This window comes from Thermobia domestica, chromosome 14, assembly GCF_964235325.1.
Source record: "Thermobia domestica chromosome 14, izTheDome1.hap1.1, whole genome shotgun sequence".
Taxonomy (NCBI): Eukaryota; Metazoa; Arthropoda; class Insecta; order Zygentoma; family Lepismatidae; genus Thermobia; species Thermobia domestica.
This window is the reverse complement of record NC_137467.1, coordinates 20,299,538-20,315,990: the sequence shown is the minus strand read 5'-3', so window position 1 is coordinate 20,315,990 and position 16,453 is coordinate 20,299,538. Positions and strand designations below refer to the sequence as shown.

At 32.2% G+C, this 16,453-nt stretch overlaps 1 protein-coding gene across 1 annotated transcript in view; it reads left to right on the top strand.

The window, feature by feature from the left end:
- Ir76b (Ionotropic receptor 76b) overlaps positions 1 to 16,453 on the top strand; it is a 510,549-nt gene that overhangs the window by 463,117 nt on the left and 30,979 nt on the right. The window contains exon 7 of the mRNA XM_081737781.1: positions 5,490 to 5,586. Within this exon, the coding sequence (XP_081593907.1) occupies positions 5,490 to 5,586 (97 nt within the window). The remainder of the gene's footprint in view (positions 1 to 5,489; positions 5,587 to 16,453) is intronic.

Here is a 16,453-nt window from a genome sequence, read left to right as displayed (position 1 = left end):
ACAATATGTTATAGTTCTCTGCATTTTTCACTTGTCACTACTTACTACGTTTTCGGTATATTGCTTTTATTTGTGAGTTATTTGCGGTCCAGTAATGACTTTTCTGAGACAATATGTGTACCTGTGGGCAAAAATTACCAAACTTGTTTTTTGCTTGGTTAGAGATTCCAATAGAATAACGTGGTATCATTCCAAACGGCGGGCAATTGTCAATCACTTTTGTGTCTAAAACAAGTTGGGTGGGAGTGGAATGCAAACAAAAGACATGAAGGTGTTGTTATATAGAGACGCTTCGTCTGGTTTGCTGAGCAGACAGTTGACGAGACAAAATATTGTCAGGGTACTTCCTTGGTGACACACGTATGAATTACTAAAATGTGTTTTTACTGTACTTTTAAACTTGTTTCTAGAGAAAGTGTCTGTAATACAGAGGAAAATAACAGACAAGAAAGGCTATCCGTGTCCGTACTAGAGAGTGTCCGCTTTAGAGAGATTTGCCAATGTGTGTGTGTGTGTGTGTGTGTGTGTGTGTGTGTGTGTGTGTGTGTGTGTGTGTGTGTGTGTTTTCCTATCACAGTGTTTGGGGACACAAAATATGTCCGTTAGTAGAGGTTTCACTGTAATTAAATTATCGGTGCATTCACTTGGGAAATACTCACCCTTCCTTTTGATACCCACCCATTTATTTCCTTATTATTATTATTATTATTATTATTATTATTATTATTATTATTATTATTATTACAAGTTTTATCGCAAACTAAAACGAAAATTGTGCGTTGAGCTGATGCAAATTGTTACGGAATGAGGATCCAGGTGTGGATTTTCTTTAAAGAGGGATGAATAGGGTGTCTATGTATGTCAAGGTGTCATTTCATTCCATGTAAAATATAGTCAAATATAGTGTTGCCCTTGAGACTAAATAAGATGAGAATTTGGAGCGGTAGCTCAGTGGTAGAGCGTATTTGTAGTACAAGGGATCTCTGGGTCGATTCCAGCTTGCACCAAGTAGACTTTGTGATGGATAAACATCGTGTGCGTGGGTTTTCTGGGATTCTTACTTTTCTTCCACTTTCTTCATTCCACTATTTTTTATTCATTCTCATCACCTCTCCTTTAGCCTATAGGGTATAACCAAGGAATGTAAAAGTGAATGAATTGTAATTTCACTTGGAAATTTGACAACCCATCATATCTGGTAACACTGATTTGTGGTATCACTCTTCGGCAAAGGGAGAATCGGAGTTCCAATCATGAGTTAAATTTTATGTCTTGATAATTACAAAAATATGTTTTATGTAATTAGTTTTGTAAAAGGAGATATAAAGACAACCATATGGACTATTGCATTAACTCCTGTGGAATTATATCTTTAAATAGAAAAGTATGACTGAAACATTGACCTCATTTTATTCCCTTTTATCCTCACAAACAAGGCAAAAGGGAAGTTTATTCTTTGGAAATAAATGTTTACACAACGTCCATTTTTATACATTCTATATTGTTCACGCAACGTTGCATGTGATAGGTTTCACGGTCAACATAGAGTGGACAGAAGAATTAATACTCAAAAGGCATTACAAGCGAATGTCACTGAATGTTAGTTTGGTAAGAATTTTTCGTGTTGTTTAAAATTATTTTAAAATTAATCAATAATCAATAGTGAAGACAAGTATATAAGAATCAATATTGTAATGTCTTCCTTATTGTAACTTTACCAATAGGGATGCGCACGAGACGAGTCGAGATAGGATTTTCCTGACAAAATTCGAGTCGAAACACGGCTCTCCCAATAGTGAAATATACATTTTTCGAGTCGAGACATCACTTTTACAGAACATTTTCGAGACGAGACAGCCACAAATCTTGTCTCCTGCGCATCCCTATTTACCAAGTATGTATCGTTGCTAAATTTGCGAAGTATGCATTCATAAATCATAACATCGTACTTGCTTTTTTTTAAAGGATACACGTAAAAGAATAGTGCAATTTTGTAAGGGATTTAAATAGCTGTTTACTACGTGATGAACCCGATGTGGATATAATCAATCATTCTTAGATGCGTACGATACTTCATCAAGCAATAAACAAGGATCTTTACAACGTGGTAGCTTTTGACGATGTTGAGTTCTATAAGAAGTTGATTCCTGGGAAATATAAATGCCTTGTACACAAGGGCGCCCATGTTGGGGTTTCCAGGGGGCGACGTTTCAAAAATAGTTTAAAATTTTGCTGTAACTAATTCGATATTCTGAAGTACAATTTCCTCTAGGGGGCGAGCGCCCCACCTTGTCCCCCTGATGGGCGCCCTTGCTTGTACAATCTGCTGATATGATCTTTCGTCTATTCAAAAACATGGTTAAGTTCGCCATAGATACATACATTAGTCTTATTATCCATCATTAAAGTGTGGCAACCACTGGCGGATCGAGGGGGGCGATGCCCCCCTCCAGAAGAGGAAACATTCTTATTTTATATTATAAATAAAACCCATCTCACAGTTTGGAGCTCTTAAAAGTAGCTCTAAGTAGCAGTGTTACAACCCACCGCGCCCCCCAGAAGTCCGTCTTGAATCCGTCCCTGGTGGCAACGCGAGGCCTTTCTCCGCCTCAACCATTTGTTCACTAGCAGTTTTCCGCAAGGATTCACTCAAGCTTCGCAGAACCAATAAGAGCAACGAAAATTCTTATGAGATTTATTATTTATTTTGTTCGAAATGAATAAACACGGGTTTATTTTATTCGAAAGCCTCCACAATGACGATTCACTTAGGTCTTAACTCTAAAAATGCGTTTAACTTCAGATGTTTTCAGTTGAATCTAAAAACAATCTTCTTTCACCCAATCATATAATGAAGAGTAACATGATCTAGTTTATGCTTTATCCGGAATTTCAGAATAGTTGTTCCTTACACCCTTCAAAATTGTTAAACTACTTGAAGCAGTTCAGTCTGATACAAGAATTTTGAGACAAGTTCAGACTTACTATTTACTTACCAGTGGATCGTGAACCATAGATTGAGAATCGCTTTTACATATATATAAACAAGGGCGGATCCAAAGGGGAGGCTATAGGGGCTATCAGGTATACACTGGATAAAATGGACTTCAATCCTGTTTTACACTGGATAAAGCGGCAAACTATGGTTTAGCCCCTCCCTTGATTATATCCTGGATCCGCCACTGTAACACTGTGATTAACGTAAGGCATTCACATGAGCTCCTACATATTTTAGACTCAATCATTAATCATATTTAGTACATTCAGCGTTTCAATTTTCCCGTTTCTTTTTATACCTTATCTAGAAAATTGGCCCATACTCCACTAACTGGCGCCGCCACTGCTTGACTGCTTGGTTTTGCATGGAAACGACTATCACCACTAGATTCAGCGACCTCAAATTAGTTAACTGTAAAATTTCATCCGGTTTCTCCTGTTCAAGTTCGCGGGTGTCCCTTGTTAGTGCAAAGAAATAAGTGTCTATCAAGGAAATAAGTAAATCAAATTAAAATTCAACTTTAAAATTACACACAAACACACACACATCCCTCCCACTCGTATAAAGTGATTCTATTGATCGTTACGTATATGAAAAGGATAACATTTAATAGGATCTATATTTAACGGAATCCATGACATATTGTACTGTAGAATATAATATAATAATTGACAAATGACAATATAACTAGAAAGGCTAAATTTATATATAATGTTTAAACGATATTTCACTAGGAATTGTTTTATGGTAATGGCGAGAATTAACACAAAGCACACTGATTTTTTAAAAAAGATAGAAATATAAAATTGTCAAACCTACGAAGTTAAATTACGACTCGGCACGAGGACTCAGGTCCAGGCACGAGCAACTCTGGGCGGGGTGCCTTGTTTGGTGGAACCCGTTCATTAAAGAGACCGAACGATCGCGGGCATGCGATTAAGCGTGGACTAGTAGACCACTAGCATCAACGTGTTGTTGTCACCATCACAACCAGTTCTAAACCATCACTTCCGAGCTCCGCGCAATGTCTGAAATGAATTGCTTATCATATGCTTGGTAAGGTCGAGCAATTGTTTAGAACTAAAGCAGTCATGAACCAGTGGTGCCAGATTTTAACATGAGAAAGGTTACTTTTATATAACGCGTATTCGATGGTGAAAGAAGAGCTGAAAATCAAGTTGAAAAATACCAAATGTTTTGAAATTCATAACATTTCACAATTTAAAAACCATATGTAAACATCTTTCTTTTCAGAAATATTGTGACTCTCGCTAAATCAATCACATCAAAGTCAGACCGTTATTGAAAATTAGGAGGAATATACATGGAACAAACCTATTAAAACGTTAAGTAAATACCGTGTGAGATCATAATAAAAATTACTAAAATTAATGGACAAATCTTTTCCTCAATCACGAAACTTACTTCTATTAATAGCGATAATAAACAAACAGTGAAAAATGTACGACTGGGTTGTGAATCGAACTTGGGTCTCTGACTTATGATTCCGATGCGTCAGCGTGATAAGCTGGAGACTTGAAGTCGATTCTTAACGCAGTCATAAAATTTTTCACTCTGTATATAACTGAATTTACACTTGGAGAGATTTGGTGAGATATGAAATTAGTTATTTCTTTTATTCATCATATATAGTTAACTTAGTGTTAAATTAGTAATAAAAATATATAAACATAACAATTGTAATTTTTGTGTGTAGCATTATTTTTTTAAACCCACTGCAAACAAATTTTGCAGGAAATTATGACTGAAGCAACTCCTGCTTGACACATTCATAAATAATTAATGATGAAAAATTTTAAACTCTAACCTTTAAAATACAGGGTGTTTGAAAAAGAACTCCCTAATCTTAAGTATAAATTTAATTGGAAAATGAATGAAAACTTACATTAATGAGTACATATCATGAAAGAGAATTCCTTCAAGTTTTGTTTAATGTTGGTAAACTTCAACGTGGGATCCATTTGTACACTACCGGTTTCCATTTGTACACTTCCGGTTTCCTTGAAAGACTTTAGCTAATGGCGGATAGTTTTAGCTGTAGGTGGTTCACCACCATACTGATATCTAAAATTGCGTTGCACTGTTACAACTGACTCAGTTTTCACGAGCCAACTAACACACTGCGCTTTCTGTTGCGGAGTACACATTGCTGCTGAGGCGCTCTGCACTGCACGCCTGCCTGGACTGAACTGAGGAAACAGAGGGAAAAAAACAGGTCAAGCAGACCTGCCAACTGCAGAGGAGCCAGACTTGGAGAGTTAATGGATCAAACACCACAAACTAGAATAGTGCATGTCACTTTGTACAGATTCTAGGACACATTAAAACTAGGGAGTTCTTTCTCAAACACACTGTATATTTTGCTTTACGGCAGAGATTACATATATGTATTGATAAAGCATATATTGTAGTATAAAATCTTAACACCAATGGTCTAATACGAATTCTTTTCTCCATCTATCTTTTCTAGTTTGATGAAACGTTTGACTACCTGAACAACTCTAGATATGGAGTGTTTGCGTCCAGTCCAGATCCTATGATTATGGAAAAGGAGATCATGAAACAAGGTAAATAATCCTAATTTGTATTGAATCTAACTTTATATTCGTGTTTCAATTGTCTGTTTGAAATAATAATAATAAAAGTGCCCTTAAAGTTACTGCAAACTGAAAAATCTGGGATTATATGAAAGTGTTATGCTACGGTACATTTAGTTAATGACAGTACTATTAATGACAGTTTAATGAGTGTAAGGTTAAAGAAAGTCGGTTTCAACATGATGGAGTAATGACACACATGACTGGTCCACCATTATAATTTTTGGAAAGATTCCTTAGAATTTTGGCCTCTTAGATCTCCTGATCTCACTTCCCGGAATTTCATTTGTTCTACAATTAAACTGTGGACATATAAGAACTGAAGGATATGAAGACGGTACGAATCAATCCTCAACAATGTGTTCGGTAATATACAGACAGCGTTTATACACGATTGTAAACACTCTGAGGGGAACATCTCGAGTATTTGTTGGGAGTAATTACAATTACATAAGTACAAAATTTATCAAACGTCCTTAAATAAATATTTCACTGAAAGAGATATGGAAACACGTCTTCGGCGCACATCTACCATTATTGAACATCACTCATAGTGACGCTTCGCAGCTAATACACGTTACCACAGCAGTAACAAATCGAACTCACGAACATCAAACACAGCCTTAGTTTCCAACATGATAATGTTCCGATACTTACGGTACGGATTAGCGCACATTTAATGTGGGCCAAACACGATTCAACCCTGCTTAGATCTGATTACGGCATGGCTCAGCGATTGTTATTTCGCACTGACGAAAACGTGCTGACTCAGGTCAATTTGGACTAGGGTCACAATGCGTAATGGCCTAGAGTGAACTTGTGTGAGGCTTATAGAAAATAGTCATTCTTAAACTACAATATACACTATACGACTAAGACAACAAGCATATTTGAGTGAGGAATGCCTTCTGAGCAATGAATGTAAAATGCACACTTTGGAGACCGTCACATTTATATATTATCTGGCCTTAAGGCATATCGCTTTTTATGAACCACATCATTTAGATTTTCATTATCATGAAATGCTCATTGTAGACGCTGGTAATAGTATGGTATTATGTGTTTCCTGCTGTATATCATCTATTTCCTCGTAGATGCATTGCTGGTTTTAAACAACTTTTTCCTCTGTGAAAGGTCTCGCTCCGCGACATTATGGGAAGTCAGATAGCTTTACACAGCAGGAAGATGAACTGATTTAAACAAGAGACATCTGTACAATGAATCTATAATTACGAAATTTTTACATACGTGATACTCTAATCCTAATTCGCTACCAGCACCACTATTACTAAACGCAATGTTAACTTGAGAGCCGGATCACAAGCGCATTACTACATGTCGGCACGCGAACTTTTATCAGGGAAGCCTTTGTGTGTGTTTTGGTTTGTATCGTCTGTTTGGTTGGTTCTCAATCACAATTATTTTGACTGGCGCTGCTTGGGTCGCAGCTGATATGCACGGAGCGGTGATTTCTTGTCCATTTCCTGCCACTAACAAAAATATGTTTTTTGGCCTGTTTGTTTTAAATAATTCATGAAGACACAACAGGAATAAATGTAATGGTAATTCGCACGTGATTTATTTGGAATCCTCACAATTAAAACCCGGGAGCATGTACACTATTTTGCTTATTCATTTTCATTGATTAAGGTAAGAAAGGATAAGAAATGAAGTTACATTCATACGTCTACCTGCAAAAGGTCAATCGTAAACAGAAACACACGAACAGCTACCCTCACACACAATACATTAAAAACACCTTTTTTTTTTTAACCAAGCACCGCAACTCCTACCTTAGCAATGAGTAAAGCAGCAGCGACCCGACAAAACAAGCGCTACGTTACGTTGTTAAAACTTCTCCCGAGTTTGATTCAGCCAGGATTTTCAGTTTGGGAGTGTAAATAGAGTTTTGCACGATTTCTATGTATTTTTGACCAGTAGGGACAGTTTTTTTTCTTTTTTTCTTTCTTTTCTTTCTTTCTTTCTTTTCTTTCTTTCTTTCTTTCTTTTTCTTTTTAGAATTTTGAGATGATACACCTTAAAAAGGCCGGGGGTCTGGCATAATCACTGTCCCGGTCCCCTATTAACTACAGAGAGAGTGCCAGACAACTTATGATTTACTGAAGTTCTTCAATTCCATCCATATCATCGGAATCTGAGTCACTTCTAATTTTGGATTATCACAGGTTCTATATCATCCGTCAGCCCATCCATTCTCCACAATTTTTCCACTTCTGTGATGGCATGCGACACATAGAATTTCCATCTTTGTGCTGTTACTTTACGAAGTCCCTCTCTCAGAAAATTTTCAACATCCGACATTTTGAACGTGCTATTTTTAACAGCAATATATCTTTTTCACTTCGTTCCAGACACTCTCGATAGGGTTTAACTTGCAACGTCTTGGTGGCAATCGTAGAATTTTGTATCCCGTCTTACAAGCCATTTTATCCACTTTATATTGTATCTACTTAAGTTTAACTTTTTTCCACAATGTCCAGCAGATCGCATTTCAGCATTTGCGGAGTACATGTTAGGAGTTGCCTTTCTTCTTCAGAAATCGTCTCTGCTTTCTTAACGTCCAACCATTGTTTAATTTCCTCTTTTTTTACTTTGAATTTGGAATCTTTTCAACGAAAACAGTGCGATATGGTGTGTTGTCCATTACAATTACACTATTTGGGCGTAGTTTTGGAAGAACAGATGCAAACCAAGCCTCGAATCTACTACTGTACATCTCTTGATGATCGCTATGTCCCTTTTTCGCTCTAAATATTAATTTTGCACCAGTCACAAATTTCTCTTCACTTCCAATGTGCGCAACGATCAATGTTCCTCCTCTTCCCGACAGAAGTTTAAATCCAGTTGTTAATTCTTCTAGAAATGCCTGTTTACTACTTTTTATAGTCGTATCTGTCCAAACATGCCCCTCGTTGATCTAAGTTTAATACAAATAATAAATATGTATATCCTTCTCCCTGTACCGCCTAATTTCGCGACGATATCTATGTCGCCAATTAATTATGTCTTCCCTATTGCTCATGGATGATGAGTGTTTTATACGACCATATTTAAAACCAATTTCCTTCATTATGTTTCGGGTTGTAGTATTACAAAAGGCAACTCTTCATCTTCAGCAATAGCACGAGAAAATTTTTTTCTACCGTTGGTACTTCGTTTCTTCTATAAAACTCATGAATTTTCTTCCATACACTACCCCTCCCAAAATTATCTAATTTTTCTGCACTTACTTTCCCCACGATCACTTCGATTTGGCCGCTTTTTGCCCGGAGTTGTAAATTCTCCTGCGCTGTTGAATTCACGTTTCACGCGAAATATTGCTGCGGCACTAACACCAGTAAAGTACGCTGTCACATCAACAATTTCCTCAACAGTTTTGTCTGCATATTTTTCTCTTAGTCGAAAGTACGCATTGATGACAATTTGCTTTGCTTGACTTTGAAGAGGTTTCCCTTTCTCGTGTTTTCGATAATACCGAGAAGGTGAGTAGAGAGGGAATGGGGATTCTGCAGACAAATTTATTATTAGCCCATTTTAACTATATGTCACCCTATCATCTCTAATAACTTCTTATCTACCCCTAATAATTTCTAGCGCACTTCCTATCCCAAATAACTTCTATCACATCTCAAATAACTTCTATCTTACTCATAATAACTTCTAATGCATTCTATCACTAAATTTAGTTCAAAAAATCACTAAATCTGGTTACAAAAAAATCACTAAATCAAGTTATAAAAACAAAAAATTACTAAATCTAGTTACAAAATCTGGTTATAACCGGTTTTGACTTCAAAAAATCACTAAATCTGGTTAAAATCACTAAATCTAGTTACAAAAATCACTAAATTTAGTAAAAATAAAATTATAAAAACACTTTTATGATTTTACCATAAAAGTTAACTAAATTTTACCTAAAACTAAACTATACATAAAAGTTAATTAAATATGACCTAAAACTAAACTACACCACACACAAAAGTTAATTAAATTTTACCTAAAACTAAACTATACATAAAAGTTAATTAAATATGACCTAAAACTAAACTCGCATAAATACATTTTAACTACATCTTATAATGCCCCCAAGCTAATGTACTTACACCACCCTCTAGTATATATCTTTTATCATCATTTGAATCTAATGCTAACTTATTTACAGCTATGGTATACACATCATGCTTATAACTTCGAATTAGATTTATATTTTTATATGTTTTCACATCATTGAATAGGGTTTGCTTATAATCATCAAATTGTAACTTTTGCTACTACACATTTTGTTATTCCTTTTGCTTTTTTCTTCTCTTTATTTTCAACTTTAAATGCATACATCTTTGATCTTAACCCAATAAATTCTGTCATTATTTTACCATTGTTTTCATCCTTCATCTTTCCTAATACATTTTTGTTTACTAATGGTATTCCATATTGATTATCCTTTCCATATTCACTTGTATCAAATAAATCAACCATTTCTTTTAAGTCTTTGTAGAAGTCATCTGTCTCAATTTCATATATAAAACTATCAGTATCCATATAACATAATCCTATACCAATATCATATTTAGGTTTCATAATGTTGTAATGGAAGTCATATATTAATAGTTTTGACAAATCTAGCACACTCATACCAACATATATTGGTTTGTTGAAGATCAATTTTTCTTTTTTCATATGTATCGCACACAAATTTTCAGTAAATATTGTTCTGTAATCAAAGTTCGGTTTCGCTATTAACTTTTCCACCCTCATTGGATCACATTCTAAGGTAATAGATGGCCTCTTTCTAATGTTTTCCATTGTTTTACCAAGTACACTATTGTTCATTAACTTGTAAAAATCTTTCTCGAAATCATTCTTAGCTTTTGTTCTCATATTTGTATTTAGATCAATATATTCCTTTAACCAGTTTGATTGCTTGAACTCTAATACTCTATGAATTTTCTTTAATATCATCCCAAGTGACATATACAATTTTAAGTTTCTGTAGTGAATAACATATCTTTCTTTATTGTAAAGCGTTGTTAATAATTTTGAATGTTTCGATCCTGGTGGACACATATTTTCTGGAGCTAATGGTAGATCTGAATGTTTATCATGTAAGTATTCTGGATATTCTAAATCAACTTCTAATATGTAGCCAGTTTCTGAATCATCTGGAATATTCATTATATTTATGTAAGGTTGAACCCATTTAAAGTCTTTGTAAGGCATGTGCTGACTCATAGCCCATCCATATAAATTATTTGCATCTAGATAAGCTAAATACTTTGAAGGTTCGTCTTTGTTGTAATTTTTCATATACTTATTATTTGCTTTTACATATCTCTTACTACATTGTGAAATTCCACCTCTTATACCTTTTTCTATCATTAATATTTTGTCATAGTCAGTTAACATTTCTAGTTTAATCTTAGTCATCTTTAACATTGAATCCCACGATAAACCAGGAGCAGTGAAATACCAAGCAGGATCTAAACCATATGCCTTTAAACACACATCTCTAAAGTTTTCAAATATATCTGTTAATTGAAGGACATCTGTTTTGTTATAATGTTCAGTTAAGTCCTCCAATAACTCTAGATTGAATTCTTCACAAACTCGTACATGAAGCTTATGACGTTCAGGACTCATTTTTTCTCCTGTTAATCCGTTTGTAAATTTGTCTGGAGTTAATGGAACAGGTTCTTTCAATTTTTCAAATGAATCAACATAATCAAATGGATAATCACCTTTAGTATTAACTAGATCAAGTTTATCAATCGGGAAAATCTTTAATGTTTCTCGAAATTGTTCTGGCTTTAAATTCTTTGTTAACTCTGCTAAACTCTTTGGCATAAATCTAAATGAATCAACAAATCTTAAATTTATTCCATCTTTTTTTGGTCCTGCTTTTACATATTTTTCATATGTTATGTACCTTTCTTCATTGTTTGCAATCAGTTTAATTTTCTGTGTATCATAAGCTAACTCCCTAATAAACAAATGTGTATCATAGCCAGTTAAGTTGTGAAGAAATACAGGAACAAAGTTAGGATTTTTATAGTTTAAATTGCAATAACTGTGAGCTGCACCTCTAAACTTCCCAGTTAAATGATCATGATCTCTTACTTTTGCTTTATTTTTATTTATATCCTTTAAACATTTTCCTAATTCATGTTTCCATTCTTTTAACTTTTCAATCATGCTATCATTATCTTTAGCGAATTGTATTTTCTTATTTAACATATTTATTTGTTTTTCAATTGCTGGTGGTAAATCATTCAAGTTTCTCTCACATATATGACAAATATTGGAATTACTATATATCTCGTTCTCATCTTTAGTTAGGCCATTCATTTCAACTTTTTTGTTATATATTTTCTTTATTTCTATTGCTTCTTGTTTTAAATTCTCCACAAACACCTTTGCAGCATCTGGACCTATATAACTAACAGGAGCTTTATAGTTCCCATTTGAATATTTGACATAGTAACAAAAACTCATTGGCTTATTCTTTTGATATTTTACTGTTTTACTACAATTATGCTCTATTTTTAACTTACATAACATACATTCAAAATCGGCATATATCGCAAATGGTACTCTAAATGATCTATTATAATTTTGGAACTGTATTTGATTGTCATATGGTTTTGGAAGTTCTATTCTAACAGATTCATGCTCCTTACAATATAGCTCATGTTGTTGTAATTCCTTCTCATTTCTAAAATGTCTTACCAAACATCTATCACAAAAGTACAATTTCTCCTTATATTTTGTTACTTGACTTCTTATTAATCTCGATACATCCTTTATCCAACAAAAATGACTATTATTTTCATCTTTTACATATAATAAATTGACGTGTTTGTCCTGCTTATTTTTTGTGATTTGAAGTAGGTATATATTATATTCATTATCATAACTATACACGTTAATGGATATGTTACTTCTCTTTTCAAACTTTACTATATCTTTTAATTGTACAGGAAATTCAATACCATTACAATATTTATCTTGTAACTCATTCACAATTTTTGTATAGTGTGAAGGTCGTTGATATTGAGAACATCTATCAATAGGTTTTAAATAACTTGCAATTGAATATAAGAAACATTTATTATCTTGATTTTTAATATTGATTACTGCTTTCTTATCTTTAATTGGTTTAGGAAGGTCAATATAGGAAGAAGCTCGTAATGGTACATATTTATTTAGTCTGATTTCTAAATGTTTAATTTGATGTAATGTCCATCCTGATCCTCTACCTTGAAATTCCTCCATCTCTCTACATAGTTTTTGTTTAGCATGGGTTATATATTCATCTAAGTCAGTTGATTGTAATATTCGTTCATTCATAGTTTTAAAATTGCGTTCTTGTACTTCTTTATCTTTAATATAATCACAAATGAATACAAGGTTGACTTTTAATGGGTGGTGCTTTAATTCTTCCTTGATTTTGTTAATAACTACTTTCCCACTTATATTTAAAAACTTCACCGGATCTTTATATCCTCCTATGTTTTCAATTGTGATAGTTTGTAATCGTTTCTGTATTGCTGTTTCCTTTGTTTCTACTTTAATTGGTATTCGTTGTGGTTTCGAATCTTCAAAAACATCTTGTTTAAATGGAAATGTTTCTAATTTGTGATCTGTTTTGTTCATCTTCATATTTTTAATACGGTCAATAAGTTCAGCCTTTCTTAATTTAAAATAACCTTTTATTCCTTTCCTTTTACAATGTTTTTTTAATTCATCAACTTTCATTGTGTATATAACTTTCAATTCATCTGGTTCATTTTGATATTCGATTTTTTTGATTAATTCACTCTTATTTAAAGAACTATAGTTACGGATTTTCTTAACTTTACATATTAGTTTTAGTTTTGTAATCGACATCTCCCTCATCTCTTCACCAGTAAAATTAACATTATTTATATTCATCTTATATGAAAAAGTACTGTATCGTTTTTTAATATTTACCAAATTTTTTAGTTCATTTTCATAATATTTTTTCATGTTATATATACCAACATTAGCATACTTATTTTTCCTAACACAACTGCTAATACTTATACACTCCTGCCATTGTCTACATATATTAGTGTGTTGTGTTAGTATAGGGCTTTTATGGGATCACCCCATCAAAGTCATTATTAATATGATAAAAACTGAATCATTTTCATAAACTCACTCATCATCATAATTATCATTCACCTACTTACCCTATTTACCTTTAATGAAATAACTATAAAAGATAACATTTATAATATTATATTACTTATATTTATTTAATTATTATGCAAATTATTAAACCCTAACCATTTAATAAACCCTAGTTACTTAACAAACACTTTATTACTTATATTTATTTAATTATTATGCAATAATTAATCCCTAACCATTTAATAAACCCTAATTATTTAGCAAACACTTTATTACCTTTTATGAAATAACCAAAAAATAACATTTATAATATTATATTACTTATATTTATTTAATTATTATGCAATAATTAAACCCTAACCATTTAATAAACCCTAATTATTTAACAAACACTTTATTACTTTTATGAAATAACATTTATAATATTATATTACTTTTATTTATTTATTTAATTATTATGCAATTATTAAACCCTAACCATTTAATAAATCCAAGTTATTTAACAAACACTTTATTACCTTTTATGAAAATATTCATAAAAGTTAAACATTAAATTTACACTACAACATTTTCCTTATCTTATCAAACTATTATGTGAATTATTAAACCATAAATTATAACATTTATAATATTACATTATTTAATTATTATGTGAATTATTAAACCATAAAATATATAATTTATAATATTACATTACTCTTATCTATCCAACTATTATGTGAATCATCAAACCCTAACCATTTAACAAACACTTTATTACCTTTCTTTCTCAATATTTTTTCAACCAAATACTCATCCTTATATTTAGTTTTCAATAATTCTGGTTCATAAAATCTTCCTCTAACTTCTTCATTGTTTAAATCTTTAATTTTATATGTTGGTGGATTAGATGGTATAACCTCATTAATAACAAACACTTCTGCTGACCAATTTGGTGTATAACCTTTCTCAAACAAACCTTTAATTTTACTTATACGAACATAATCACCAACCTTATACTTTAACTTAACAGACTTATATTCTTTCTTATATACTTTTTTCAATATCACATGCTCATTTTTCTTATTCACTTCTACAGGTTTCACACCAATTGTTCTATGTACTTTGTTATTATATTCATCAACCAAACCTTGCAATATTTTTAACCACTTATAATTACCTTGAACAGTAAATTTCTTCCACATATTTTGTTTAAGTGTTTTGTTAAATCTTTCAACAACAGAAGCTTTTTTACCACTATATGTTGAGTAATGATTGATATTGTTTTTTCCCATCAAATCTTCAAATTCTTTATTATAAAACTCTTTACCTTGATCTGTTTGTAAGTTACTAGGTTTTCTTACTTTTAACACTGATTCAAATCCTTCTGTAACATTCTTACCACTCTTATCTTTAACAGGAACAGCAAATGCATATTTTTGAAAACACATCTATAATCGTTAGCAAATACTTATACCCTTTATTGATTTTGGAAATACCTTTTAACACACCACTATCCATTTCCACAAGATCTGCCTGCCATAAATCATCTATACCTTTAACAATAACACTTAACCTAGGATAATTCTTTCTAGATGGTTTATGAATTTCTTCTATAATGTCTTCTCTAATACCTTCACCTTCATATAGTCAATCGGGGTTTTTAATGAATTGGGATTTATTAGTACCACATACAACACATATACCTTTCTTAACATATCTCCCATTCTTTGTTTGTTCTATTCTAATGTTATCTATTTTTGTATCTGTTGATTTCTTACACTTAACACAATACATCATACTATTTATTATATGGAAAATTATTAACCTCAATCTATAATTCAAACACTATATCAACTAACAACATCATTCTAAAGATCGGCCTAATTCAAACTATAATTCAACTAACAACATCATTCTAAAGATCGGTCTAATTCAAACTATAATTCAAGCATATGTTTGTTTGATGCTGTTGCCGATATTTGATGATTAATACTATAATTAACGGGTGTCGGTATTTGATGATTAATACTATAATTAACGGGTGTCGGTATTTGATGATTAATACTATAATTAATGCTGTTGTTGATTAATACTATAATTAATGCTGTTGTTGGTATTTGTTGATTAATACTATAATTGATCATGAACTTCAATCTATAATTCAATCTATAATCAATCTATATAATAACTTCTACAATTCAAACACTGTTCATCTATATAATTTAATCAATATAACATTCTATAACTTAGTCTATAATTCGAACAATAATTCAATCTATATAACAATTTATAATTCATCTGTATAATTCAATTTAGAATGTTGTTATATAGATTGAATTAAAACGTTGTTATATAGATTGAATTAGAATGTTGTTATATGGATTGAATATAGCAAATGGTTTTATGAAAGCTCTCTTTCCATATACATAATAACTTGCAATGGTTGCCCTTCTTCCATAGCTGAATTCTTATTGCTTGAAACCTAATTATATCACCCTTTTTAATGTTTACAGGTAAATTTTCAATCAAAGTATCACCTAAATATATCTCTAGAAAGTATTTACCCAAACTTAATTCCATGTGCATTATTTTCCCATTATAGAGAAATTTGTAACCATTAGAGAGATTAAATATTCTAAAGATTGGTTCCTTAACATTTTTAGCTCTCAATCGACATATTAAG